Source organism: Mustelus asterias, chromosome 18 (assembly GCF_964213995.1).
Source record: "Mustelus asterias chromosome 18, sMusAst1.hap1.1, whole genome shotgun sequence".
Classification (NCBI taxonomy): Eukaryota; Metazoa; Chordata; class Chondrichthyes; order Carcharhiniformes; family Triakidae; genus Mustelus; species Mustelus asterias.
Genome location: NC_135818.1, coordinates 19,629,465 through 19,655,790, shown reverse-complemented (window position 1 = coordinate 19,655,790; position 26,326 = coordinate 19,629,465). Strand labels below are relative to the sequence as shown.

The window sequence follows — 26,326 nt, the reverse complement described above, 5'->3', positions numbered from 1 at the left end:
ATAGATTGCAGAGCTCTGAGATGCAAAGGGATCTGGGTGACTTAGTGCATGAATCGCAAAAGGCTACTATGCAAGTAATTAGACAAGCTAATAGAATGCTATTATTTATTGCAGGGGGAATTGAACACAAAAGTAGGGAGGTTATGCTTCAACTATACAGAGCACTAATGAGATCACATCTGGAGTACTCTGTACAGTGTTGGTCACCTTACTTAAGGGAGGATTGCATTGCAAGCAAGTCAGTGAAGGTTTACCAGACGAATACCCTAGAATGGGCAGGTTGTCTTATGAGGAAAGGCTGGACAGGCTTGGCTTTTATCTGCTGGCATTTAGAAAAGTAAGAGGCAACTTGATTGGAACAAATAAGATCTTGAAGGTTCTTGACAGGCTGGATGTGGAGAGGATGCTTCCTCTAGTGGGAGAATCTAGAACTAGGGGTCACTATTCAAAGCACTGGAAAAGTTAGATTCTGCCTCCTCCTGTTTCTGCTCAGGGAGAGACCCTTGGTGATATCCCATCTATGGCTATGTATGGTGACTTAAAACATTTCAGTTTTGTCACTGGTTCCAGCCTGGAAGGATCAGCAGGTTTAGAAATTTCAGGCTACAGTGACCTCGATCATCACTGGCAGTGTTGTTGTCACCCTGCTCTGTGGTTGCAGGTCTGGTTGGAAGAGTAAGTACAGTTCTGCGACCGCCTAACTAGTGAAGCATCATTGACAGATACTGCTCCTGGCCAAGTTGGAATAGATATATTTATTCCGACTCTCTGCTTCCTGTCAGATAGCCAATCCCCAATCCACGCTAACACCCTACCCCCAACTCCGTGTGACCCAATCTTCTTCAGCAACCTTTTGTGAGGCACCTTATCAAATGCCTTTTGGAAATCCAAAAACACCGCATCCACCGGTTCCCCTCCGTCAACCGCGCTAGTCACATCTTCATAAAAATCCAACAAGTTCGTCAAGCACGACTTTCCCCTCATGAATCCATGCTGCGTCTGCTTAATCGAACCATTCTTATCCAGATGGCCTGCTATTTCTTCTTTAATGATGGATTCCAGCATTTTCCCAACTACAGACGTTAAGCTAACCGGCCTGTAGTTACCCGCCTTTTGTCTATTTCCTTTTTTAAACAGCGGTGTAACATTAGCCGTTTTCCAATCCGCCGGCACTACCCCAGAATCCAACGAATTTTGATAAATAACCACTAACGCACCCGCTATTACCTCTGACATTTCTTTCAGTATCCTGGGATGCATTCCATCCAGGCCCGGGGACTTGTCCACCTTCAGTCCCGTTAGTCTACCAAGCACTGCCTCCCTGGTAACATTAATTGTATCGAGTACCTCTCCTCCTACCAACCCTCTATCGTTAATATTCGGTAAACTATTTGTATCTTCCACCGTGAAGACCAACACAAAAAACTTATTTAAAGTTCCAGCCATTTCCTCATTTCCCACTATTAAATCCCCCCTCTCGTCCTCCAAGGGTCCAACATTCACTCTTGCCACTCTATTCCTTTTCATATATTTGTAAAAGCTTTTACTATCATTTTTTATATTTAGAGCTAGCCTAGCTATGGTAACTAGTGGCGTGCCGCAGGGATCGGTACTGGGGCCTCAACTATTTACCATTTATATAGACGATCTGGAGGAGGGGACGGAGTGTAGGGTAACAAAGTTTGCAGACGACACAAAGATAAGTGGAAAAGTGAATCGTGTGGAGGGCGTAGAAGGTCTGCAGAGAGATTTAGACAGGCTGAGTGAGTGGGCGAGGATCTGGCAGATGGAGTATAACGTTAACAAATGCGAGGTTATTCACTTTGGAAGAAATAATCGCAAATTGGATTATCTAAATGGAAAGAAATTACAACATGCTGCTGTGCAGAGGGACCTGGGGGTCCTTGTGCATGAGACGCAAAAACCCAGTCTGCAGGTGCAACAGGTGATCAAGAAGGCAAATGGGATGTTGGCCTATATCGCAAGGGGGATAGAATATAAAAGCAGAGATGTCTTGCTGCATCTGTACAGGGCATTGGTGAGGCCGCAGCTGGAATACTGTGTGCAGTATTGGTCCCCTTATTTGCGGAAGGATATATTGGCCTTGGAGGGAGTGCAGAGAAGGTTCACCAGGTTGATACCAGAGATGAGGGGTGTTGATTATGAGGAGAGACTGAGCAGATTGGGTTTGTATTCGTTGGAATTTAGAAGGCTGAGGGGGGATCTTATAGAGACCTATAAGATAATGAAGGGGCTGGATAGGGTAGAGATGGAGAGATTCTTTCCACTTAGAAAGGAAACTAGAACGAGAGGGCACAGCCTCAAAATAAAGGGGGATCAGTTTAGGACAGAGTTGAGAAGGAACTTCAGAGGGTGGTGAATCTCTGGAATTCTCTGCCCACTGAGGTGGTGGAGGCTACCTCGTTGAATATGTTTAAATCACGGATAGATGGATTCCTGATCGGTAAGGGAATTAGGGGTTATAGGGATCAGGCGGGTAAGTGGAACTGATCCACTTCAGATCAGCCATGATCTTATTGAATGGCGGGGCAGGCTCGAGGGGCTAGATGGCCTACTCCTGCTCCTATTTCTTATGTTCTTATATATTCTCTGAAGACCATAGATGGGTGAATACCTTCTTTAGTCCCCATGACTGGAAGCAAGATTTCTGTTCAGAGGCCTTTCAAATCCAAATCTCTCCTTTTGTCAACTCCTCCAATAATATAGTGCACAGTACTTCCATTTCATAAATCATCAAGTTAACTAGACCAGCTTAACCATTGCACTCTGCAGTATCAAAAGAAAGTTAGAAGCAACTCCGTTGCTGATCCCTTTAACAACTGCTAGTGAAAGGGACGCGAGTGCCCTCATGTAGTTGAATCCATGTTCAGCTGTGTGTGTGTTTGAGTGGGCATTACCAAGACCTGTAAGACCCAAAAACAAAGGTAGGTCACGTGCCAAACTAGTGTTAGATGCTGACTCATGTCACAACCTGCCCATTCTTCCCATAAGCTTCCAGCACATGCTATGAACATTCGTGCTATCATTTTTCACTGCATAACAATAGATGCAGGCCATGCCAGAAGGCTGCCAGCCCCTGTGTACTGCTGCTAGTTGCAGTGCTAGAGTTGAACTTTGTGGCCTTGGAGTGTAGTCACCTCCATAATAAGAGATGCAGCAGTCAATTTCAATTGAGATCATTAACAAACAAGCCTGAAGAGAGCAGAATTGGTAATAGGAGTAGGGCACTTAGGCCCTTATCCTGTCCCACCATGAGGGATCAAAATAATTCCTCCCTTCCAACCAAAGACTCTTGTTGAGATTTTCTGAGTAGCTCATTGTCATGAATTCCTTTATTCGGTGACTCAGTCTCATCGTGACATTACCTTCTGTATTTGTTTTTTTTTCAGGGTTTCCATCTTCAGAAAGATAAGACAGCACAAATACTCAAAATTATATATTTATTTATATATATATATATTTTTAAATCTGTTATTCGTCATATACTCAGAAGCAAGTTCAACAGAAACTGTATGGGATAATTATTTGAATGGGGAAAAAAGTGCAGAGCTGTGGAAGACCAGGGGACTAGAACTAATTGGATAACACTTTTGGAGTTGGCATAGACAAAATGAGCCAAATAGCCTCTTTCTGTGCTGTAGAATTTTATGAAATGGTTACATCTGGTTTAGTTAAGTTAATGTTTACGAAATGCAACCAGTTTGGGGGCTTTTGGTCAGCCATGCAAATCACCTCATATCAACGTTTATCTTTTGCCATGTCAATGAGATTCGGACAAGAGGTGTTGGGACATTTTGTTTAAATATTAACCTTAATGGCAGGACATCGGTAGTCCATAAAATCTTTCACACAACCTTTTTCATCGTAAAGAGTGACTCAGAATCACTTTTGATATTTTAGCCCTCTGTTGCTATAGTTACAGAGCCTCTCCCAGCACGAGAGCCTAACGTTAGTAAGAAAATTTAAATGGGACTGATCTTCACTTGTCAGTCTCCTCACCCAACACCACCACAATGTTACACAAAGTAAAATGGGGCTGCTGTCCTTGAAGATATTCGGAGTACAGGCAGCTCCTTCCGGGCCTAATCCCAGGGAGACAGAGAATCTGTACTGGAGGAGTAACTACTCTCGATTCTTTCCCATGCTCACTGTTCCTCCAGTCAAACTCTTGCATTGATTTCCCATTCACAAAACACCTGCGTCTGCAATTTTCAGTCTAGGTAGAACCGTTTCTTGATCTTTTCACTCTCCCCCTTTGTTTTCTTGCAGGCTACTAGTGACATTGACAGCAAATTTGCCCATGCCCCCATGTATTTTGAATCACGCTCACCATTCAGTCAGTCTTTGTCCCAGATCTCTTCATACCTTTAGTTAATAGAGATCTGTCAATTGCAAATTTAAAACAAACAACTGACCTAGCACCCCCCCCATTGCCATTCATGGAAGAACATTCCAAACTTCTACCACCCTTTACACGTAGAACAGTTTCTAACTTCACTCCTGAGAGGTCTGACTCTGATTTTTGCACTATGTCCTCTAGTTCTAGGCTCTTCAACCAGCAGAAATAGTTTCTCTCTATCTTCCTATCTGTTTCATTCGGCATCAGAGATGCAGATCTGCAAGAGGTTAGAGAGAAGCAAGACCATGGAGGGATTTGAAAACAAGGACGAGAAATTTAATTTCAAGGGTATTGCTGCATCAGGAGCAAATGTATGTCAACATGAGTGATAAAGACAACACTACTGAGAATGCATGAATGAGGACCTATATTCATTTGAGTCAGAAATTTGTAACCCTTGTTAAAGAAAAGACTTTCATCTCCAATATAACTTCCTTACTTTTTGCATTCTTCCTCCATTTATAAAGCTTCTGGTTTAACTGAGGAATGGCAGTGCTAGGAATAGAACACTTTTTTTACTCTGAATGCCCAATATCAGGGAATTGGAACTGATTCCAGATTATGAGTTCTTTCTTCTGTGTTCCAACAACCTGCTGTGTCAGAGTGACAATTCCATTTCCCATACAAACTATCCCTGTGGCTGAAGTAACAATTGAACATCAGTGGGAGCCAATTATTTTCCCTCAGTTTTTGCACTGGTTAATGCAACAGGAGAATAAATGTTCGATTTGAACATTGGTTGGATTGCAAACCAGACCCTAGAGATGGAAGCACTAAGACATTGTGTTGTCTGTTCCTCAGTCACATCATTTAATTGTTGCAACATACATTTGCAAGAATAGAATGAATGCACGATTGAGTCCAAAACTCAATTATATTACCTGCAATACTTGTCCCAGTAGTGTCATCTCCCTTGGGTATCAGCTGGTTTCCATGTAGGAGTCCCTCAGTGGTGAAGACTGGGGTTTCGCCAGAAACAAGGGGGCCCTTTAAAGTTAGAACCTGACCCTGTGGCGTCATCAGCAAACTCCCAGGAGTCAGAGAGACAGAAGAAGCTGGAGATTCTGGCAAAAAAATATAGAAACAGCCCAATAAAAAAATGATACACTGTTAACACTGAATTTATCCTCTCTTATACTCCTCGATAAGATCCAAATAATATATTGTTGCCTGGTAAGCAATCCTCTTTTATTTCTTGTTTCCAAATATAATTTCCTTTTTCCAATTATCTCTGTTCCACTCTCGAACATACGGACTCCTCTCTGTCTTGCAGGTCTATGTGGTCCCACCCGTAACAATGTGCCTGTGCGTTAGCAGGTTATTCAATTGTGAATTTGTGATCCAGGAATGGTGTATTTCTCTTCTTGAATCAATACCATCTCCGAATTTCTTTGTCATTTTTCTAAGCTGCAAATGCATCATCTGAAGTTAAAGACCAGGGGGAGGGCGATTCTCCCATCCTGCTGCGCTGATTTTTTAGCGTGGCAGGCCGGGAGAATCACGTGGGGTTCCCACGAGCGTTCGTGCCCTGCTAGCATCTGCCAGCGGCAGATTTCCGGCATGGTCTGCTCTATGCCAGAAATCGGCGGGGCTAGCATTTAAATGATATTTTAGGGGGGGGTGCGTGATTGGGCACTGCGAGGGTCCTGGGCTGGCCAGCGATTGAGCTGACAGGCAAACGGGAGGCTGACAGTTCACAGAGGCCTACTGGTTTCAGCCTCCCGGGTGAGAATAGGTCCCACCCCCTGAAATTTAATAATATTCGAGCTGGTGGCCTCCGCATTGCACAAGTGTGGGAGATTCTAGTGTGAACTCTCACTGTAAAAACCAGTGTGAATTACTCCCGCGAATTCAACACTTAGAATTTTTTGGAGAGGATTCCGCCCCAGATTTGTATTGTTGTTTTCATTTTAACCTTACTAATTGTGTCCTGATCCACTTGTCTGCTTTTTACTTCGCTTTCTCAACAATAAAAAGTTAAACTTAGGGATCTTCAGGTCGAAAGTGCCATTCAAGATGAAGCCCAAAAAAAATTCAACAATTACCAAAATGATTTCACAAACATACAATTTTCTGTAGTTATCAGATTGTGCCGATGTGCCCTTTGCAAGTATGGGAGCCAGTGATTATCTGTACAGCTTCTCCCAGTTATATGGAATTTTACATGTTACTCTGCTGCAAAAGACTGCAGCTAAAATACAAAGGGAACAACAAACGATTAATTCTACATAGAATGGCCTCCAGTGTTCCAAAAAAAGTAATGTTTTTAATCAGTTTTGTATTATAAATGAGGAGACAACAGCTATATACTATTGCATCGATGGACACCCATGGAGGAATTTAATGAGGTGACAGAGTGATGGCTGGGGTTCTCACCACCTTTCCTCCTCCATCCCGATTAAGTCTATGGAAGGAGGGCCCATAGGTGGTCTTCCTGACCCACGTCAATCGAGGTTCTTTAGTGAGCAATTAATTCCCCGTCGAGGGCCTCATCCCATTGCCAGTGGTATTAATCCAGAGGCGGGCTGGGGCTTACCATGCAGGGAGCACGACCAGCAAACTCCTGCAAGGTTGCTTGTGAACACCCTGGAATTCCTTGTTCAAAGGCACTAAGTGCCTGATCAAGGGGCTCAGCATTGGGAAGGGGGGGCATGCTGATAGCCTCTCAAGGCCCTTGCTGTCGACCCCCCTCACCCCCCCGTGACAATTCTGCTGCCATCACTCACCAGCGGCCTGGGCTCCAGCAACAAATCGAGGGTGTGTGTCATACCGGCAGCAGCCACTGCCTTCCCACTGGTGCTGCCATTCAATGGAGCTGCCAGCCTCTGCTTGGCCAGCATTTTTTGGCAGGCGGGACTTTTGCCTCCAGGGTCCATGATCCCAAGGAGAGTCTTGCTGCTGCCCAGTTAAGTGCCTGAATGGCACATGATGTGGCAGTCTTTTCCTAAGAGGCAACACAGGGTTCTCACTGGCTCTCTAGCCTGTGAACAAGACTCCCGTCTCCTCCATTAAATACTGCCCTCAGTGTCCATTACTACAATATTGTCACGCTGTTATGTAGAAGGCAAAGTTACATACGTGAAGCCACTGATGATCTTTTCCTACTCAGAATAAGAGGTTTGCCAGCCTCGGGCACCGGGTCTTGCTCGCTTTTTAGCATAGTGACATTAGGTGGTTTCTGGATCTGTAAACTCATTGCCACCTTCTGGAGAGGATCTATAGTTTCAGATGAATTAGATGCTTTTCTCCAACTGCTACAGCTCTGCTTTCTTGTATCAGCTTCTTGCTGCAGGTTGTTTTTCTTCTGAACATCTAATGCTCTCTGTTTGGCGCAGATGTACGCCAGTTTCTTCAAAATAACCTCCTCAGTCTTCCCTAAAAATAGGGCACATAATCACTAAAATTAATACAGTAATAATTAAGTCTTATTTGAGCTGACACAATCCCATCCGCATCACCAAGTGGTGTTACCGCTCTCTTATATCTCATGCCATCGAGCATCTTATTTGAGTTTGATTTTAATTGTAAAATTAAACGCTACTAGATCCAAAATGCAAGTGTGTTTAAGCCTTGTAATCAAATTATATAGTCTTGATGTACAGTCAAGTACTACTGTAGCGGATGTGCATCATTATATATATATATTAACCATCACTGACAAAACACATACAATTCCTCTGCCCACTGCTTTGAGGGAGGCATTAGCCTGACTCAGTACTGCTGTAATTTGATCTGAATCATCTGGCATATATCATACAGCCTAATTTATATACAGTGTAAAAGGACAGGGCAGAGCCACGAGAAAATGCTTTGATATCTATACAAGATTCACCAAATAAATTTTCAAGTACTGGGGCAAAGTTAAAATACAAAAGCAAAATACTGTGGGAATGCCTAAAGTCTGAAATGAAAACCGAAAATGTGGGAAGTAACTCAATTGGAAATAATCAGCAAGAAAACCTGACCGAGCTCGCCAAGTCCTAAAGAACAGAGCTGCTAGACTGAGTCCGCAGCAGGGGGTGAGGGAACCAACAAGAGGAAAATAATTATTTAACCTTGTCCTCTCCAATCTATCTGCTGAAGATGGAACTGTCCAAGATAGTATTGGTAGGAGTAACCAACCCACAACTCAAGAATGACACTAGGTGATTTTTATTTAATAATTTAATACATCTACAAGCAAGAGACTATACTGTCTTGACTTTTGGAAACATCTTTTGAGACGAAGAAGTTAAATGTCCTCCAAAACCATGAGTGTGTATCAGGCATTTTCTATCTACAGTAGCTGCAAGGTAAATTGTTACCAACAGCATTTTTCTGCCATTACTGAGAGTTGCAACCAGCTCTTACCTGTCAAGAAGGACACCTTTCGAATGAGCAAATCCCTTTTACGCGCCTGGATGTTTCTCTCGGCAGTTAGACGATCAGAGTGATCCTGCAGATTCTGGATTTCGGCAAATGCCTAAAACAGTACAGGAATTAACAGTCATAAAATATTCCAACTATCATAAAAAGTCACTACACTGTTAATTGGTACTTCAGGTAAAAATACCTAATTCCGGAGCACTTCTCTCATAGAATCAGAATAGAATCACTACAGTGCAGAAGGAGGCCATTTGGTCCATCGTGCCTGCACCAACAACAATCCCACCAAGGCCCCGTAACCGCTTGTATTTACCTTGCTAATCCCCCTGACACTAAGGGGCAATTTACCATGGCCAATCAACCTAACCCACACATCTTTGGAAAGTGGGAGGAAACTGGAACACCCGGAGGAAACCCATGCAGACATGGGGAGAATGTGCAAGCTCCACACAGACAGTCACCCGAGGCTGGAATTGAACCCGGATCCCTGGTGCAGTGAGACAGCAGTGCTAACCACTGTGCCACCATGTTTCCTATTGTTCTTCTCCCACAAAATTATTCTATTTGCATGTGCACTGCACAGAATATACAAAAGTAACTAATTTTAACAAACCCTCACCAGAGGGGCGATGTTAAAATACTGTGATCTAGCAATGACAACCATCTTCTTAGCCATTCAAATTTCAACAGACAGGAATCAGCCCATTGACCACGCTTTTGCAAAAGGCAGTCTGAAATCTAACTAATATCTCAAACTTGCAGTCTATATCATCATGAATCATTAAGATTAGTAGGGTCTCCATATCCCAGGCCTTGCTGGATTTTCTCCACAGTATCCAACACCCTCCCTGCTATTAGCAGCACCAAAGACTCGCGTGCGGTCTGAAGCAAAATAAAGGAAAAAAACAATTAATGCAGTCGGGTCAATCAATACCTTTGTTAAAATGGTAGAGGGGGGAAAAATCTACAAGTGTGTTAACTGTTCAAATGATAAGACCCAGAAGTAAACTCTATTGTTAAAATGCCTCAAAGATATCAAAGAATTTTACAAACCTGTTTGAGAATGTAATGCTTTGAGGCCTTCTGTTCCCTTCGGAGCCCCAGAGTTCTCTTCAGTTTTTCGAAGAGGTCTCGCATCTCAGAACGCCGCCGCCTCTCATTTACTGTATGTGTGGTTCGATAAACCATCAGGGCATCCAGCTGAGCTTTTGCTTCCTTGCTGAGATATGGGCTAGGTTTCTAAAGCAGAAAAAAAATGCAGTACAGAGGATTTTCAGTAAGCATCTTTCTGAAGTCACTTGATATTCAACAAGAACAGAAACAACAAAACCCTCTGCCTGTTAACCGATTTCCAAAATGTAAACCCACCTTGCCAATAAAACACCAATTACTATTCCACTGATGCCACCAATAGTTCCAATATACAGTCATTGTCTCCCTAGCGCAATAATTCTCTTGGGTTCTGAGACTCCTCCCACTCTAATTCCCCCCACATGATTTCTTACCTCCCTGGGTTTGGGTTCCTCTTCTGGTGCTTTTTTAATAAGGTATGGATTATGGAAATGGCATCTGGAAACAGAAGAAAATTAGATTATTACACATCAATCATGAAGAGGTCGAAAAATAAATCCTGTTCTTTTCACTCATTACAGACCATAGAGATTTCTCAGCAACACATTTTTGCAATTTCAAGATTGATTGATCCATCTCAAAATATAAGGAGACAAGGCCAAGTACTTAGCAACCCTCCCTATAAGTTTATTTTAATTCCAACCTCATTTTGAAGACGCACAAGCATGCAATATGGAACCCACATACATTTAACTTTATATGTGGGCACCCTGCAGGGGTTTTGCTGTGGCCTCAACTTTTTTGCAATTTACATCAATGACTTAAATGAGGGAACAAAGGCATGGTAGCAGATAACACAAAGATAGGCAGGAAAATATGTTGTGAAGGCATAAGGAATTTGCAGATAGATTCAGATATTTTGAATGAGTGGGCAAAATCTGGCAGATGGGAGCATAGTATAAGAAAATGGGATATTGCTCACTTTTTCAGGAAGAATAAAAATGCAGAGTATCACTTAAATGGCGAACAACTGCAGAATTCAGAGGTGCAGAGGGATCTAGGTGCTCCAGTGCATGTTAGTTTGCACATACAGCATGTAATCAAGAAGGCTAATAGGATGCTATTGTTTATTACAATAGGAGTTGAACATAAAAGTAAGGATGCTATACATTGGTGAGACCACATCTTCAATCATGTGTGCAGAGTTTGGTCTCCTTATTTAAAGAAGGATGTAAATGTGTTGGAAGCAGTTCAGAGGAGATTTACTAGATTGATGGCTGAAATGAGTGGGTTGTGTTATGATGAAAGGTTGGATAGGCTGGGCTTGTTTCCACTAGAGTTTAGAAGAGTGAGGTGTTATTTGATTGAAGAGTAAGATCCTGAATGGTCTTGACAAGGTGGATGTGTAAAGGATGTTTCCTCTCGTGGGCAAGTCTGAACTAGGGGCCACGGTATTAAAATTAGAGGTTGCCCTTCAAGAATGGAGTTGAGGAGACATTTTTCAGAGAGGGTTGTGCAACTTTGAAACTCTCTGCCTCAGGAGGTGGGGGAAGTGAGGTCATTGAATACTTTTAAAGCAGAGTAGGTTAACTGATTAAGGTTATCGGGGGTAGGTGGGATAGAATTCAAAACAGCCAGGATCTGGCCTACTTCTGCTCCTATTTTGTATGTTTATAATGTTAACTTCACATTCACATTTATTTATAAATATCTCAAGTTGATGTAACCAACTGATCATGTTATGATTTAGGATTTATCAATGAGCCAAAGCACAGAAAAAGACATTTAGAAACTTCCAAAGTCACAAAATATGAACTGAATAAAATGAGTAAGAAATACAAGCATGAATAGAACAGTTGCCTGAACATTCAGCCTTACAGGCTCCTGGGTGCAGATTGAACACCTTTTCCTACTCCATACCTTGCCCAAGCTTGCAGATAAATAAGTTGGTCCAAAGCACTAAGGTCTGCAAGATGTGGAGATGCCGGCGTTGGACTGGGCTGAACACAGTAAGAAGCCTCACAACACCAGGTTAAAGTCCAACAGGTTTATTTGGTAGCAAAAGCCACTAGCTTTCGGAGCGCTGCTCCTTAAGGACAGCGCTCCAAAAGCTAGTGGCGTTTGCTACCAAATAACCCTGTTGGACTTTAACCTGGTGTTGTGAGACTTCTTACAAGGTCTGCAAGGACAGGCCAAATCGTTTTGCCTTCAGACTTGTGTTCCTTTCAATTGTACTAAAACTCTCATCCACTGCCTCCATTCCTCTTCAAAATGCTGAGATAAAACATTGACACTAACAAGAATCTGCCTGCATCATACGACTCAGATTCAAAAACGTGCTGTGCCACTGGACTTGTACATGTGTTAAAGTTCAATGGCTCCCCACATTTCTCCAATTCTACTTGTATTCATGCGCTTGTAGAAATTAACCGGAAATTCTTGCTGCAGAGATTATGGCACAATGCAACTGTTTTAAAAGTAGGGAAAGGCCAATCAGTGCCCAAAGGATCTGAGCAAACTTAAATTTTAAAGCAGCAGCTGAATCACTAGAGCAACTATTTCAGCAGAATAGGAGTCTCTCAAAACCCTGCCAAATGTGATATTAACTGTGGGCTCTTGATCACTCACAGCCTGGACTCATTCAGTAAACTTTTAGTGGTATATCAGAGAGGTTTTACCAATTTATCCATTACTTCAACTATGAGGCTGAGGTGATCAGCTAGATTAGGCATGTCCCAAAACAATTTTTCAAAAAAAGATCAAGAGCCATGTCATAAACCTAAACCAAAAATGAAAAATAAAGATCAACACACCTTTAATAAATCTGTTTCAATTAAGGTGGAGCAGGTCATCTGCTTCAATAAGCCACTTGAGGATGACACAGAATCCTCAACATCTTGAAGTTGGTGCAGTGATTGCAATGTGCAATAAAGAGTGACTGCTCAAAGTAATGAGGCAGTACGTTTAAAGGGAAAAGTACATTGTAACTGCCAGCATACACTCTAGCCACAAAGTAAATCTGAGCTGTGAAACATTAAATGGTAACACAACATTGGAGGGAGAATGCTCCAAGGTTTTCAGATGCTGCACTGGAGACCTTGGTGGAAGAGGTAGAAAGGAGCAGAGATGTCTTGTATCCACAGGAAGCTAGCTGGTCATCAGGACAGGTATTCAGAAGGCAGTGGGAGGAGATAGCCATACAAGCAACACCAGGAGACCAAACCCAAAAAGTCCAATGAACTCAAATAATTGGTTACTGTCATTGAATGAATCTTCAAATGCCAGATTCTACAAACAGCACCAATAAACTGAGACACTATTCAACTCACCACATCCCCAACACAATCTTGATCAATTGTGACTCATACCCAATATTTACATGCTCCACCTCACCCTTGCACACTTAGCACTGCTATAAGCCTCACACTGACATCTCAGCAGCACATACTATTCGACCATCACCCAAACAAATTTCATTATACTCACTGACACACTTCCCTCTCTCATGCAGGACAAGGTGGCACAAATCGGAGGTAACAGGAGCTCACCAGAGGGGATAGCATGCCTGAACTCCCCATGGTGAGGACAGTGCTCTCCTCTCATGTCTTCATTGCTAATCCTCCTCCTTCTCACACTCCAGCTCCCCTTCATCCATAATTGCTTCTGATTTACAGTTGCAGGTGACATAGGCATGCACCTCTTTCTTATTCACCTCCCCACATCACATTATCCATATGACTTTCTCCTTTCAGCTGTCCAACTGGTACAACATGGCCATGAAGTGAAGGATCAGCAAGAGGACAGTGATGATGAAGACACACTTAACTGATTCCACATTGCAAATATCCGCAGCTCCAGACTGATAAGGCCAGACGCATTAAAGTTCATCGTCACTGTCACAACCACTGTATGATCTGCTCCTGCCCTGAGGATACACTTGTGGCTGCAGCAGGTGGCAGATTTCAGTGAGGAGGCAAATATTGCAGACATTATTCCTCACTGAAGTTCAGGTAGGAAAATTGCTCCCTAAACATCGGGGTGCATGGAGCCTCCTGCTGAGAGCCCCCTTCTGCCCTTTCCTCTACTCACAGCTTGTCCTGCTGTGTGGCCTCTCTTCATTCTGCAAATCATGCTGCATGCCAAGAGGAATGCCAACTAGTTAACCCTTGTCTAGCAGCAACTGGTTTGTATAGAAGCCTTGAAATAGGTTCCCTCCGGATGCTCCGGTTTCCTTCCACAGTCCAAAGATGTGCAGGTTAGATGGACTGGCCATGCTAAATTGCCCTTTAGTGTCACAAAGATGTGTAGGTTAGGTTGGTTAGCCAGGGTAAATGAGTGGGTTACAGGGATAGGGCGGAGAGGTGTTCTGGGGTGGGATCCTCTTTCAGAGTCAGTACAGATCTGATGGGCCCATTGGTCTCTTTCTGCAATGTAGGGATTCCATGGTTCTAAAACTGCATTGGCATCTGCCATACAATTCTTTGTAGATTTTTGCAGCTTTAAACAATAGAAAACACAAAACTGGTAGAATTGAAGGACGAGCCGGAAGAAATTAACCAACAATGAACCTATAAACACCTTTAATTGACAGAAAGATTAAAGGGGATTTGAGAAGTATTTTCATCCAGTGGATACCGATAGCAGAAACTCACGTGACATCCAAAAACTATTTGGACATGTACTTGAAGTGCCATATCCTACAAGGCTTTGGATCAAGAGCTGGAAAGTGGGGTTAGGCTCTCTTTCAGTCAGCAAAGGCACGATAGGCCAAATTCCTCCTGGTGTGTGTAAATTTGACGTGTTTTATTTGATGATCCCTGCTGGTGGAATGTCCTTTCAGTTGTGAAAATGTGTTGATCTATGCAAGGTTAAGAGGGGAGTGTTGAGCTCCAAAGCGCACAGCTGGCAACAAATTAGCTCTGAAAGGTGATAGATGTCATGATCTGCCTAGTCAGCATACTTACAGTAATTGTTCATTGCACACACATTAAAGCCATTCTGGACAGTTGTAGACAGGCACGTACTACCCCAATTTTGTGCTGTCACTCTCTAGTTTTCTACAGACTTAGTCCAGCCTATTTGAAGCAATCATTACACACCAACTCCTCAAAACAACTCTTCATCGTTCTACTCAAGCAACACGATAATGAACCACCCAACAACCTCCAGATAAGTTAGTCTCAGAATCAATACAGCACAGGAGACCATTTGGCCCATCATGTCTGCGCTGGCTCTCAAAATGAATAATGCCTCTTATGCCATTCCCATGCCTGCACATTCTTCCTTTTCAGATAACAGGGACGATTTTCCCATCCCACTGTGCTGATTTTTTAGCACAACGGGCTGGGAGATTTCAACGGGGCTGGATCCGCGCTGGGCGCCTGGCCCCGAGCGCATCTCCCAGCGCTGGATTTCCGACGCCGTCAGCAGGCGCAAAGCTTATGAATTATTTAAATAAGCATTTTAATCTAATCTAAATCCTATTACTGGGCCAGGACTGAAGTCTCCGGGCCCGATAGCCTCTCCCACCCCACCAGGAGTGGCTCTCCCCAGCGGGGTTTACTATAACTCCCTGTGGGGGCCGAGGGCTGGCCAGGGATCGAGCTGGCCAGCAATCGGGAGGCCGGCAGACAGGGGCCACTGCACATGCAGATCGGTGCATGCACAGTGGCCCGTTCAGCGCTATGCTGCCGGCCTCTCCAACGGGAATAGGCCCCACCCACTGATTTTCAGCGCGATTCATGCTAAGGCACTCAGCAGTACAGAGTGTGGGAGATTAATTTTTAAACTTCCACTGAAACAAACAGCATGATTTACTCGTTTTCACGTAGAATTTTTTTGGGAGAATCCTGGCCAACCATCCTATTCTCTCTCCAATACCTCAATTGAACCAGCTTCCACCACACTCAGCTAGCGCATTCCAGATCTTGATCACTCACTGTGTGAAGAAGTTTCCTCTTATGTCTTGTTTGCTTCTTTTACCAATTACCTTAAATGTGTCCACTCGTTCTCAATCCTGCCAACAGTGGGAAGTTATTCTGTATCTATTCTGTCCAGACCCCTCATGAATTTGAATCCCTCCATCATATCTCCTCTCAACTTTTTATTCTCAAATATAAACAGTCCCCATTTATCCAATCTATTTGCATAACTGAATTTCCTCATCCCTAGAATCATTCTCGGGATTTTTTTCAGCACTCTCTCTCTCTCTAATGCCTTCATATCTTTCCTAAAGTGTGGTGCTCAGAACTGGACAGTTCTCCAGTTGAGGTCAAACCAGTGTTCTAACATGTTTAACAGTATAGTGTAGTCTAGTATAGTGTTCAAGGTAACAAAGCCTCACTCTTTTGTTCAGCTATCTAATAACCGACCCACCACACTGCCATCCCACACATCCATAGCCATGCTGATACTGAAGCTTGCAAAATCACTTTACTATGTACATTTATATTGATGTTCTTTGCATCGTTGGATCAATTTGCAAGTCATCCTTTGACAAATGAAAGATGTAACTGCACAAAATAGTAAAACACGATGATTTAAAAAGTAAATTAAAAGTACAATCTCATACTTTGCTTTGGTGTGATGACGGGAAGCAGAAGCAATAAGACGAGCGATGTTGATTTTCTCAGATAATTCATCCACTGTCTCGATATCTACAGCTTCTTCACTGGAGGTTGACTCAAACTGCAAAAATGATTTTCAAAAAAAAAATCAGCAAATGTCACAAACAGCAACGTTTTAAAGTACTCACTCATTCCTGTACAATATATTCACGCTGATACAGTATGTGTACAGTAGGGCAGTCCCAGACCCAGACTCTTTATAGCAACTAAGGATAAAACTGAAGTCCATGACATTTGTCATCTGTATCAATCACTGTGAGATACATATTCCTTCCCAAGTAGAAGTACTAGTCAGTTCTTCAAGGAAATGACAACTCAAGGTATATTTACCACAATGACGGGGCTGGGTGGATGGTGAGGTGACCAACAACACAACGAGCAGCCCCACAGCAATAAAACACTACTGGACTCATTAATAATGAGTGACTGGATTGGAACGGAAAATTGGAACGGAAAATTGGAACGGAAGTCCCAACGCCTGGAACAGCTGGGCAATCCGATTGGCTGACAGTTCCATCAGTCCTGGCAACGTCAGGGGGCAGCAAGGGCAGTTGTTGACACTGCAGCTGAAGAAAGGAGCCCAAGGTTTAAGATCCCTGGAGCAGGTAATTTCAAGTTTTGGGCCTGGAATGTTTGGGAGCGTTAGGGAAAAGGTGGGTGTCAGAAGAAGCAGGTAGAAAGGAAGGGGGTTCAGTCAAAGGGGAGCAAAGGGCAACTCCTGAAGAGCGACCCCCTCCTCCAATCACTTCAGGTTAAAACAATCAGGCTTCCGGCTCCTGCCCTGCTGTCTATACCAAACATATGGCATGGGCAGCATATTATTAGGGTCAATAAACTTGATAACAGCCTAATTGACCCTCAAATGGTAATTTTTATATAGTGGGTGGCTAGCTGATTTCAGTGCCTGTCTGCCCACTCCCTGTATTATAGGGGTGAGCTCAGGTGCGGGCAGAAAAGGTGATGGGATAAGCGTCCATGGCATGTTACATATCCTCTCTCCTCCTCCCTCCCCCCACACACCACCCTGCACACACATGCAGGAAATATCGATGGATTTCATTTAGAATATTAATATTCCAAATTTAAGAGCTCCATCTGTTCCTCAGCATCATCACTAAAGGAGCGACTATACAACATATATTTACAGCCACAACTTTTAATGCCAAAGAACCTTGAACAATTAATTATATCAAACATGAAGTAATTATGAAGTGTCAGGTGCCAATATACATGGAAATTGGAAACTTGGATTAGGAAAACCTGGCGAAAGGAATGTTTAATGCAGATTCACTTTCTGCATGTTCTCCCTTATTTTTAAATTGCACCTGGCAAATAGAAATCACACTGCCCAATTGTTTAAACCCACCCAAAACTCCCTTTGGCCACGAGGTCTTTGTTCTTGATTCTACTTCATATCTTTCAGTGTAGATGACACTAACTGTTTCTCTCTCCAGATGCTGCTAGATCTCCTGAGTAGTTCAGCACTTTTCAGTTTTTATTTCAGATTTCCAACACCCGCAGTAAGTTTATTTTTATTATAGATGCCAAGCAAGATCATATGAGGGAAAGATACAGAAAAAAGAATGTACTCAGGGGAGTGGAACTTCTTGAATAGTTCATTCAAAGAGCTAGCCCCCAAGAAAGTAGCCTCACTTGGTAGGAGCATGTTTTAGAATTGGCTTCTCTAATGGTAAATGACCTATACGTGATTGTGCTACTACAGAATGAAGCTTCACAGGTTTCTCCTTGCTAGATTTACTATGATATTTAGTACTGGATGGACTGAAGGACAAAAGGCATGGCAACATGGCTACTGGTTTACAGTTAATTCGCGAAGACAATATCCCACTAAATGCTTTCTTTTCAGATATATGTTTCTCTGTCTTACATAGAAGTTAAATTTTTAAACCCAAAAGCTAGTTGAGGTAATCTCTTTCCACCTATGCTCTCCCAATGGAGTTTAGCCCTTAATTTCAAGTTAAACACCATCCGACTTGTTTTTAAAGATTCTAATGAAAACAAAATACAAAAACATTTATTTTGTCCACTATCCCTAGTTTGGGACTAGTTAGCTCAGCTAGTTAGTGGTTAGTATAGCATGGCATTTGATCCCCATTTCGGCTGTAGTAGACTTGGGGCCTGCCTCCTCACCCTGCCCTATAGTAAGGTGGTTTCACACGCTGTGGTTTGACAACCTTCAAAAAATTTAGGATGCTATGTTGAGGGAAGAAGATTCCTAGTTTGTAAGCATAATTGGAAATGGTTAGATTCCATTTTTTAAAAATGCTGTACTGCCATCCTGCCAGTTGCGCGATAAACTGGTTACCCAACTGTTCCTTAGTGCATCCACACTTTATGCCCAGAGGACACAAACTTCACCATTAAAAATCATTTACCACAGCCCATGTATTATTAGGAACAATTACAAAAAAATGCACAAATAGCATAATCTATATGACGAGATACTCGAAGGCCTGCTATATTATATTACTGACTAATGACAACACTCACCATTTTCTCAACATCAAGTTCATCTATGTCACTTGGAATCTCACCATCCTCCAAATCACTTTGAAAATCTGTATCCTTATCTGATTCCAGATTGTTTGCATACTGCAGGTCTTTATCAAGCTCCATAAATTCCTCATTGCCAGAATCCTTTTGGTAATCCTCTTTCTCTTTAAAGGAAATAGCAGAAGAACTTGTTCTGCTACGGTTTTCTTTAACTTCTGTCTTCAACTCCATTATATCATCTAGCAGCCATTTTGTCTCCTCTGTACTGAGGGTATTGTCTGTCTCTTTTCCAGCTATTTTATTGCTACATTCTGAAGTACCTTTTTCAGTTTCTGCTGCATCCTCCCAGAAGGAACTTCTATTTTTACTTTCTTCCACAGCTTGCATTTCAGTGGTGTAAGAATGGTCGGCCAGTTCTGCTGGGGTAGACTTATCTATTGCAGCTTTCTGGCCCAAAGAATCATCTTCCAATTCATCATCCACCTCACTGAGGGAAGGAGAGGAAGGCGCTGCATCATATTTGTCTCCCAGTTTGACTTCTGGTAATGAGTCAGCACTTGCATGGTCCTCTCCAGGTATGTTTTCAGACACCGTTGTTTCAACAAGTTCAGAGTCCGCAAAATGAATGTCCTCTAGCTCAGGTTCAATCAACTGCTCTTTTGATGTGCGACTGCTCTCCTGTTTGGTGATTTTCGTATCCACATTATTCTTCTCATTGCCTTTACTTTCAGCCAAGGGCACACCAGATTGAGGACTCACAAACCTTAGTGGTCCCCCAGTGGTTATTATAGTGTTTGGCAAAAGTTTCTGCCCTGGAGGTAACTGCAGTAAAGCAAACCCAGCTGGCTGTAAGGAAACCAGACTGCCCGCACAGACAGGATTACTGGCTGCATTAACAGTTATAAACTTTGGCCCTGGTGTGGTTGTAATGGGAACTGCCAAGCCCATGGGTGTAGCGGAGGATACATTTAGCGCAAAAGAGCTGGTTTTTGTAGCAGAAGTAGTAGGTGGCCTCCCTCTTTGTGGTATTATCCCCTGTTGGACAACAGGAGGTGTAGTATTATTGCTGGGAACGGGAGTTGAAATAGGGGCTTTTGTAGGTGCAGGGAAGCGGATTGTTCCTGTGGATCCTGATATGTAAAAAGGAAATGTTAATTAAAGCAATCAAAGTACAATGAAAATAAGTTAGGAGTTCACACAATCAAATTATATATTGTTACAAATCAGGGTATGGTTCATAGTATTAACTGTCATGCGAGGAAACTGTAGCAATGATTAATTCATGGTAAATGTAAATACCCAAGTATGGCAAAATATGGCAATACAAGTCTCATTTACATAATAAGGAGGGCATGTGGTGAGCAATAAAGAATTATCTGGTTTATGGCACTCAGAGCATTCCCCAATCATCCCGAGATGTTCGTCACTCAGAAAATAAACAGTGCATCCTCCACAGGACACACATATACAACACAGAAAATATCATTTACGTTCACCTGGCTAATCCCAACGTTCAAAAACAGAATACGCGATTCACTACTGAAATCCCTCAACTAATTTTCTCATTCTATCCCATGCAATTTCTATTTAGAATTACTGATGTCATCAGCCTCGATTATCTCTCTTGGCATTAATCCAGTTGGGGATGAAACAACAACTCTGGAGGCTTAATTTCGCATCCAATAATTTATATTCTTTATGTGTAAACTACTGTATCCTTATTTTACACTATTTTCCAGTTCCAATGTGAAGAGACACCAGAGCGAAAAGGGTTAATTTACGAAAAACTAACTGATTGACTTGAACATAGTAGAATATAGTAATCAAATGGAGATCCAATTGAGCTATTTAATAGAGTTGGGAGGATTGCTAAAAATAAGCTATCACCTCTAGTAGGTCACGAGGTGGTGGGGGAGTCTAGAACAAGGGGCATCATTTTAAAATTAGTGCTAGACTATTTAGTAGTGATGTCAGGAGGCACTTCACTCAAACACTAGTGGAAATCCGGAACTCTCTCTCAAGAGAGGGGTAAGTCAATTGAAAAGCTTAAGACCAAGTTTGGTAAAGTTTTTAAGCAATAAAAGGTTACTGAAGTGGGTAAATGGAGTCAAGGATATAGATCAACCACGATCTAACTGAACAGCAAAATAGGCTCGGGGGTTAATGGCATACTGGTCTATTCTGTTAGTCTCATTTATATTGTTAACTACAGATTTCATTTCTCAGCCCAACTTCCTAATCTTTATGGATGTTTTTGCATCCTTCACTCCACTCCCGTTTGCAATTCCTCTAGTACATTAGTAGCAAAGAGATACTTTTGGCTCGATCCTTACATTGACATACAATGGGCATATTAAAAGGTTCCAGCATCAATCCTTGAAGTACCCTCCTCATAGCTTTGCATCAATCCAAAGTGCACTTACTTTGATATAGCCTGTTGTGAAACCAATCCGTTAATTGTATACCTTTTCCATGCTTTTCCACATCAACTAACAGCTTACTTCTTTGGCACTTTATCAAAAGTCTTGCCAAAATCTTAAACAATATCTACAGTTTGAAGACCTCCGCAGTTCACCTGTCAAGCATTGTCTTTTTTCTTGCTGAAAAGCTATACTGAATTATCCTGATGACTTCATACTTATTTTACAGAGTGCCTTCTAGGATCTTAACCAGAATAGATGTCAAGCTCATCACTTAGTTTCTAGGGAAGTCCTTTTATTTGCTTAAAAAGTGCCAAGAAAGAGCAGCTAATGTGAGCTCACTACAAGAATCGTTCACAGTACTTATTTTGGCCTGCATTAAGAAAGACTATGGTCTCATTTAACAATCAGTTCACTTTTAAAAAATAAATCTTCAGCAAGACTGTTCCAAGATTCAAAGCTGGTACTTACCTGGATTTCGTCCAGTAACAGGGACCATCTGGTGGAGATTCGGCCGATTCCCAGGACCAGAATTTGGTAAAGGCACAAGTTGGATGATCTGGCCATTTGGGTGTCGGAATAGGTTCCCACCTGGACATCTCAGGGGCTGTAGTATCATCTTCTGTCCAGGTGTGAATTGTAAGTTCTGGACAGGCCGGACAGAAGGCACTGTAGACTGCGTTGGTATCAAAAGCAGTCGTGGTCCATTGGTTTTCATAGCTTTTAATGAATCGGATGGAGCAGAGTTGGCAGCTTCAGGCTGCTTAGATACCCCTGTCATAACAAAGAACTATATGAAACATAGAAACATATAAAATCCTGATGGGACTGGACAGTCTAGATGCGGGAAGAAAGTTCCCAATGTTGGGGAAGTTCAGGACTAGAGGTCACAGTCTAAGAATAAGGGGTAAGCCATTCAGGACTGAGATGAGGAAGAACGTCTCCACTCAGTTGTGAACCTGTGGAATTCTCTACCACGGAAAGCTGTTGGGGCCAGTTCATAAGATATGTTCAAGAGGGAGTTGGACATGGCCCCTGTGGCTACAAGGATCAAAGGGTATGGAGAGAAAGCAGGAGTGGGATATTGAAAGTCCACGATCATATTGAATGGTGGTGCAGGCTCAAAGGGCCCAATGGCCTACTCCTGCACCTATTTTTTTCTATGAATACATTAATTACTGCAACTCAACGTCAATGTGCTTAGTTACATTTCAGGTACCATTTCCTAAAGGGGCAGTGGCAACCGTGGACTTTCATTGGATTGGTCTATGATTAGGCTTGGCAAAGTACGACAGTAGTTTGCCATTGCCTGCATTATAGCTGACCAGGAAACTCTCCTGCTCTTACTACCTGCCATGAGGTTAATTGGAAGGATTTACAGGCTGATAACATAGACGTTTGATCATATTATGCATACACCTTCGGTGGTCATCAAGGCCTGAAACAGAACTTGAATACAGAGCTTTGGCCCAGCGGTATGAATGCTACCACTGCCACAAGTATTTTATAACCCTAAAGGTATGTTTTAAGTAAACAAGAGGAAACATCAGCTCTGTAGTGAGGCAGTAGGGAGTTGTCAGCACCTGTAGAATCATTAACTCAGTGATAATTAGGCTCTTCAGGGTAGGAGGGAAAAATGAGATGGGAAAGCAGGGAAAATAATTACTGGACTAATACTTCAAATTTACACGAACCACACACTTTTAAAATAGCTTTATGGTTGGCAGATCTTCCTGGACTAAACTGAGTTATTTTGAGGATATAACTGAATTAATTATTGTGAGAAAATTATTAAATATAATGTATTAAGGAGCCAATTTGCCTTGAGCCATTGGCTGGTGTGCGCTGGGCATGCAATGGTGGCTTCTACTAACGGTCATGTCATAGTATCCAGGGTCAAAAGTATCATTGGGGTGTGGTGAGGTAAAATGGAAGACTAGCAGTTTTGTTTGCTGCTCAGTCACCACTCTTATCATCTCGCACCATTTTGTGTCCAATTACACTCCTCCACTGTAAGGAGAGCTAATATTACTGCAGCTTCCCAGCAACATTGAAGATATCTAGGCCACTAAGTGGTCTTCACTCACACTGCTCCACTAACCTGTGCATTTCTTTCAACCTATCCTCCAGGTCACTGATTTGATAAGGGGCTGAGGATATTCCACCCACCCAAGTTCCATTTGTTTGGGGTGGGTGAAATTTATGTGTGCGCAAACTGAGGGACAATAGGATTCTAAACAACAACCTGCTGTTGGATCATGCCAAAATTCCAGCCTCCATCAGGTGTTTCATCTAATATGCACCCCAGATCCACCACTGAAACTGAGACTTTTAGCTAAACAAAAATACTTAAATTTACATAACACCTTTTATGATCCCAGGGTACTTCAAAGCACTACATCACCACTGAAGTATTTTTAAAAGCGTGGTCACTATGCGATGCACAGCAAGTCCCCACAAAAAGCAACAAGATTAATTAATAATTTTGCTAATGTCAGTTGGGAGATAAATATTGAACAAATGAGAAACAAAACCCTGCTCTTCTATCAAATTATACCATGGGATCTTATATGCCCATCTGCGGGGCAAGTCAGGGCCTCAGTTTAACAAGAATAGCACATTCAACAGTGCAGTTCAATACTGCACTACATTGTCATTGAAAGCGATTATTTTACATTTTTCTTAGTTTTTAGACAGTATACATTAACGCACTGACAGAGCGAACAATAAAGAATTAAATGATTCTTTAAACAAGAGGATAACTTACACACGTGAATGCAGGAAGAGAATTAAACAAGTAACTATGATTTTAAAACATACATGCTGATATGTTAAATATATTTTAAGTATTGTATGAATCATTGTTCACTTTGGCCAAAGCAAGTTACCGAAAGGCATGAAGGGAAAGGTAAATAGTTGAGAGCCAAAGGCCTGGGAACCCATTAGCTAGCAAAACTCACATCTGGAAGTTTCTTATGAAGGAATATATTTTGCAACAATAATGAATAGATTCAGTCACTGCTCAGACACAGAACAGATACGCCCCTGGATGCAGGAACACATGTCTATTCAGCTTGGCAGTGAGTTGGTGGGAACATCCACTTTGACCTTTACGGTAGCATCTACCGTAACCTTGCAACAGAGAAGTAGCTTTAGCCAAAAAGGGAGTTAGCGCCCAAATTTAATGAACGAATGAAATACCTTCATGCTGGAAGGTACAGTGCAGTTGGCTGAGGTACTTGACAGAGATTAGTACTGACATGTGTACCAAATGAAATTAATTTTAAACTAATGAAGGGCCGGGAATCTGATAAAGAAAATGTATAACTTTTGAGTTTTTAACTGATAACTTCAGAACTTGTCTGAAAGGTCTGGGTATTCTGTATCTGTGACCATTGAGATAATTTCTCCCATCGATCACTGGTCTTTAATAATCTTTTACCTTTTGTACTGTGACATTGGTTTCCTGAGTCTAATTGCCACCTTGTCAAAAATCCTGCTAACATTTGCCCCCATCTGCAGGGCAAGTCAGGGTCTCAGTTTTTGGTGCAGGCGTGAACAGTGCAGTATACCTTCAATACTGCACTGCAGTGTCAGCCTAGGATTTGCAAGTCTGAGTGCACCCACAATTGTCAGACTCAGAGGTGAGCGTGTCACTAACTGATCCACCGTTTATAATAAATTTTAGCAAAGCTTTTAACATTGTATCACATAGATTACTATGCAATATAAGTGCTTTAGTTTTATGATTCCTACGGGTCACTTAGATACACACTATGATTTAAATTTGGTGTTGCCTGCAAGAATCCAATGTTCCCATTAATTTTTTCTAGCGGCTCATTATAAGATGGTCCTGTTGGCTGAATCATTTTTATCCATCAGTAAATTAACACAGCTAAAAATAACTCATTCCAAATCTCTAGGCTCACAATATCCAAGAGGTCAAATCAGTGAATAAGAAATAAAATGTTTATGGGCCAGGCTCCGCAAGTGTCAAGTTCACATGCAGCCCACTGATCATATTTTGGCGATCCTGAGTTTATAAGGTAGAAAAAATTGATTTCTTATTGTCACATGTATTAACATAGTGAAAAGTATTGTTTCTTGCGCATTATACAGACAAAGCATACTGTTTATAGAGAAGGAAACAAGAGTGTGCAGAATGTAGTGTTAGTCATAGCTAGGGTGTAGAGAAAGATTAACTTAATGCAAGGTAAGTCCATTCAAAAGTCTGACAGCAGCAGGGAAGAAGCTGTTCTTCAGTCGGTTGGTACATGACATCACACTTTTGTATATTTTTCCCAACGAAAGGAAGTGGAAGAGAGAATGTCCGGTACCCGTGGGGTCCTCAATTATGCTGGCGGCTTTGCCGAGGCAGCAGGAAATGTAGACAGAGTCAATGGATGGGATGCTGGAGTAGGGAGGAACTTTTAAAATAGCTAAGTAATTAGTTGGGTCAGAGAAGGCAAAGTTTATTGAAGTGATATTGAAATTGGAAGCAATGATTGGCTGTTCTATCTGGGGTTTATTTAGGGGCTGCTATTTTTGTTGTGTATACATTAATAAATTGGAGGATGGAGACAAGTGCTCAGAGTTTGCCAGTACTACAAATTGGGGGTCAAGGAAGGGAAGGAACTGCAAAGTGGTGAAGCATAAATAGAGCAGATCTGGGCAGGTCACATTAAACAAAAATTAGAAATGGCATTTGAGAAAACCATGTTGTGAAACTGGAAAGGAAAATAAACAAGGGTACAAAACAAATGTGAGTTGCGAGGCAATTCGAGGGGTTGGATTGGGTTCTATAAGTTTTAATGAAAAAAATTCTTGAACTATCATCATAATGTAACAAAGTTTATGAAAACGGTAATCAGATTCTGTAGGGCAAGACATAAGACACAACTTCCAGCAAA

The 26,326-nt window shown here is 42.1% G+C and overlaps 1 protein-coding gene across 5 annotated transcripts in view; it reads right to left on the bottom strand.

Moving 5' to 3' along the window:
* Positions 1-26,326, bottom strand: part of mgaa (MAX dimerization protein MGA a) — a 90,738-nt gene that overhangs the window by 7,651 nt on the left and 56,761 nt on the right. For all 5 annotated transcript variants that reach the window (XM_078233483.1, XM_078233481.1, XM_078233484.1 and 2 more), the window contains 8 exons: positions 21,888-22,190; positions 18,994-20,126; positions 16,428-16,543; positions 10,291-10,354; positions 9,839-10,024; positions 8,771-8,882; positions 7,499-7,795; positions 5,302-5,484 (listed from right to left, as the gene is read on the bottom strand). In XM_078233483.1, the coding sequence (XP_078089609.1) occupies positions 5,302-5,484; positions 7,499-7,795; positions 8,771-8,882; positions 9,839-10,024; positions 10,291-10,354; positions 16,428-16,543; positions 18,994-20,126; positions 21,888-22,190 (2,394 nt within the window). The remainder of the gene's footprint in view (positions 1-5,301; positions 5,485-7,498; positions 7,796-8,770; positions 8,883-9,838; positions 10,025-10,290; positions 10,355-16,427; positions 16,544-18,993; positions 20,127-21,887; positions 22,191-26,326) is intronic.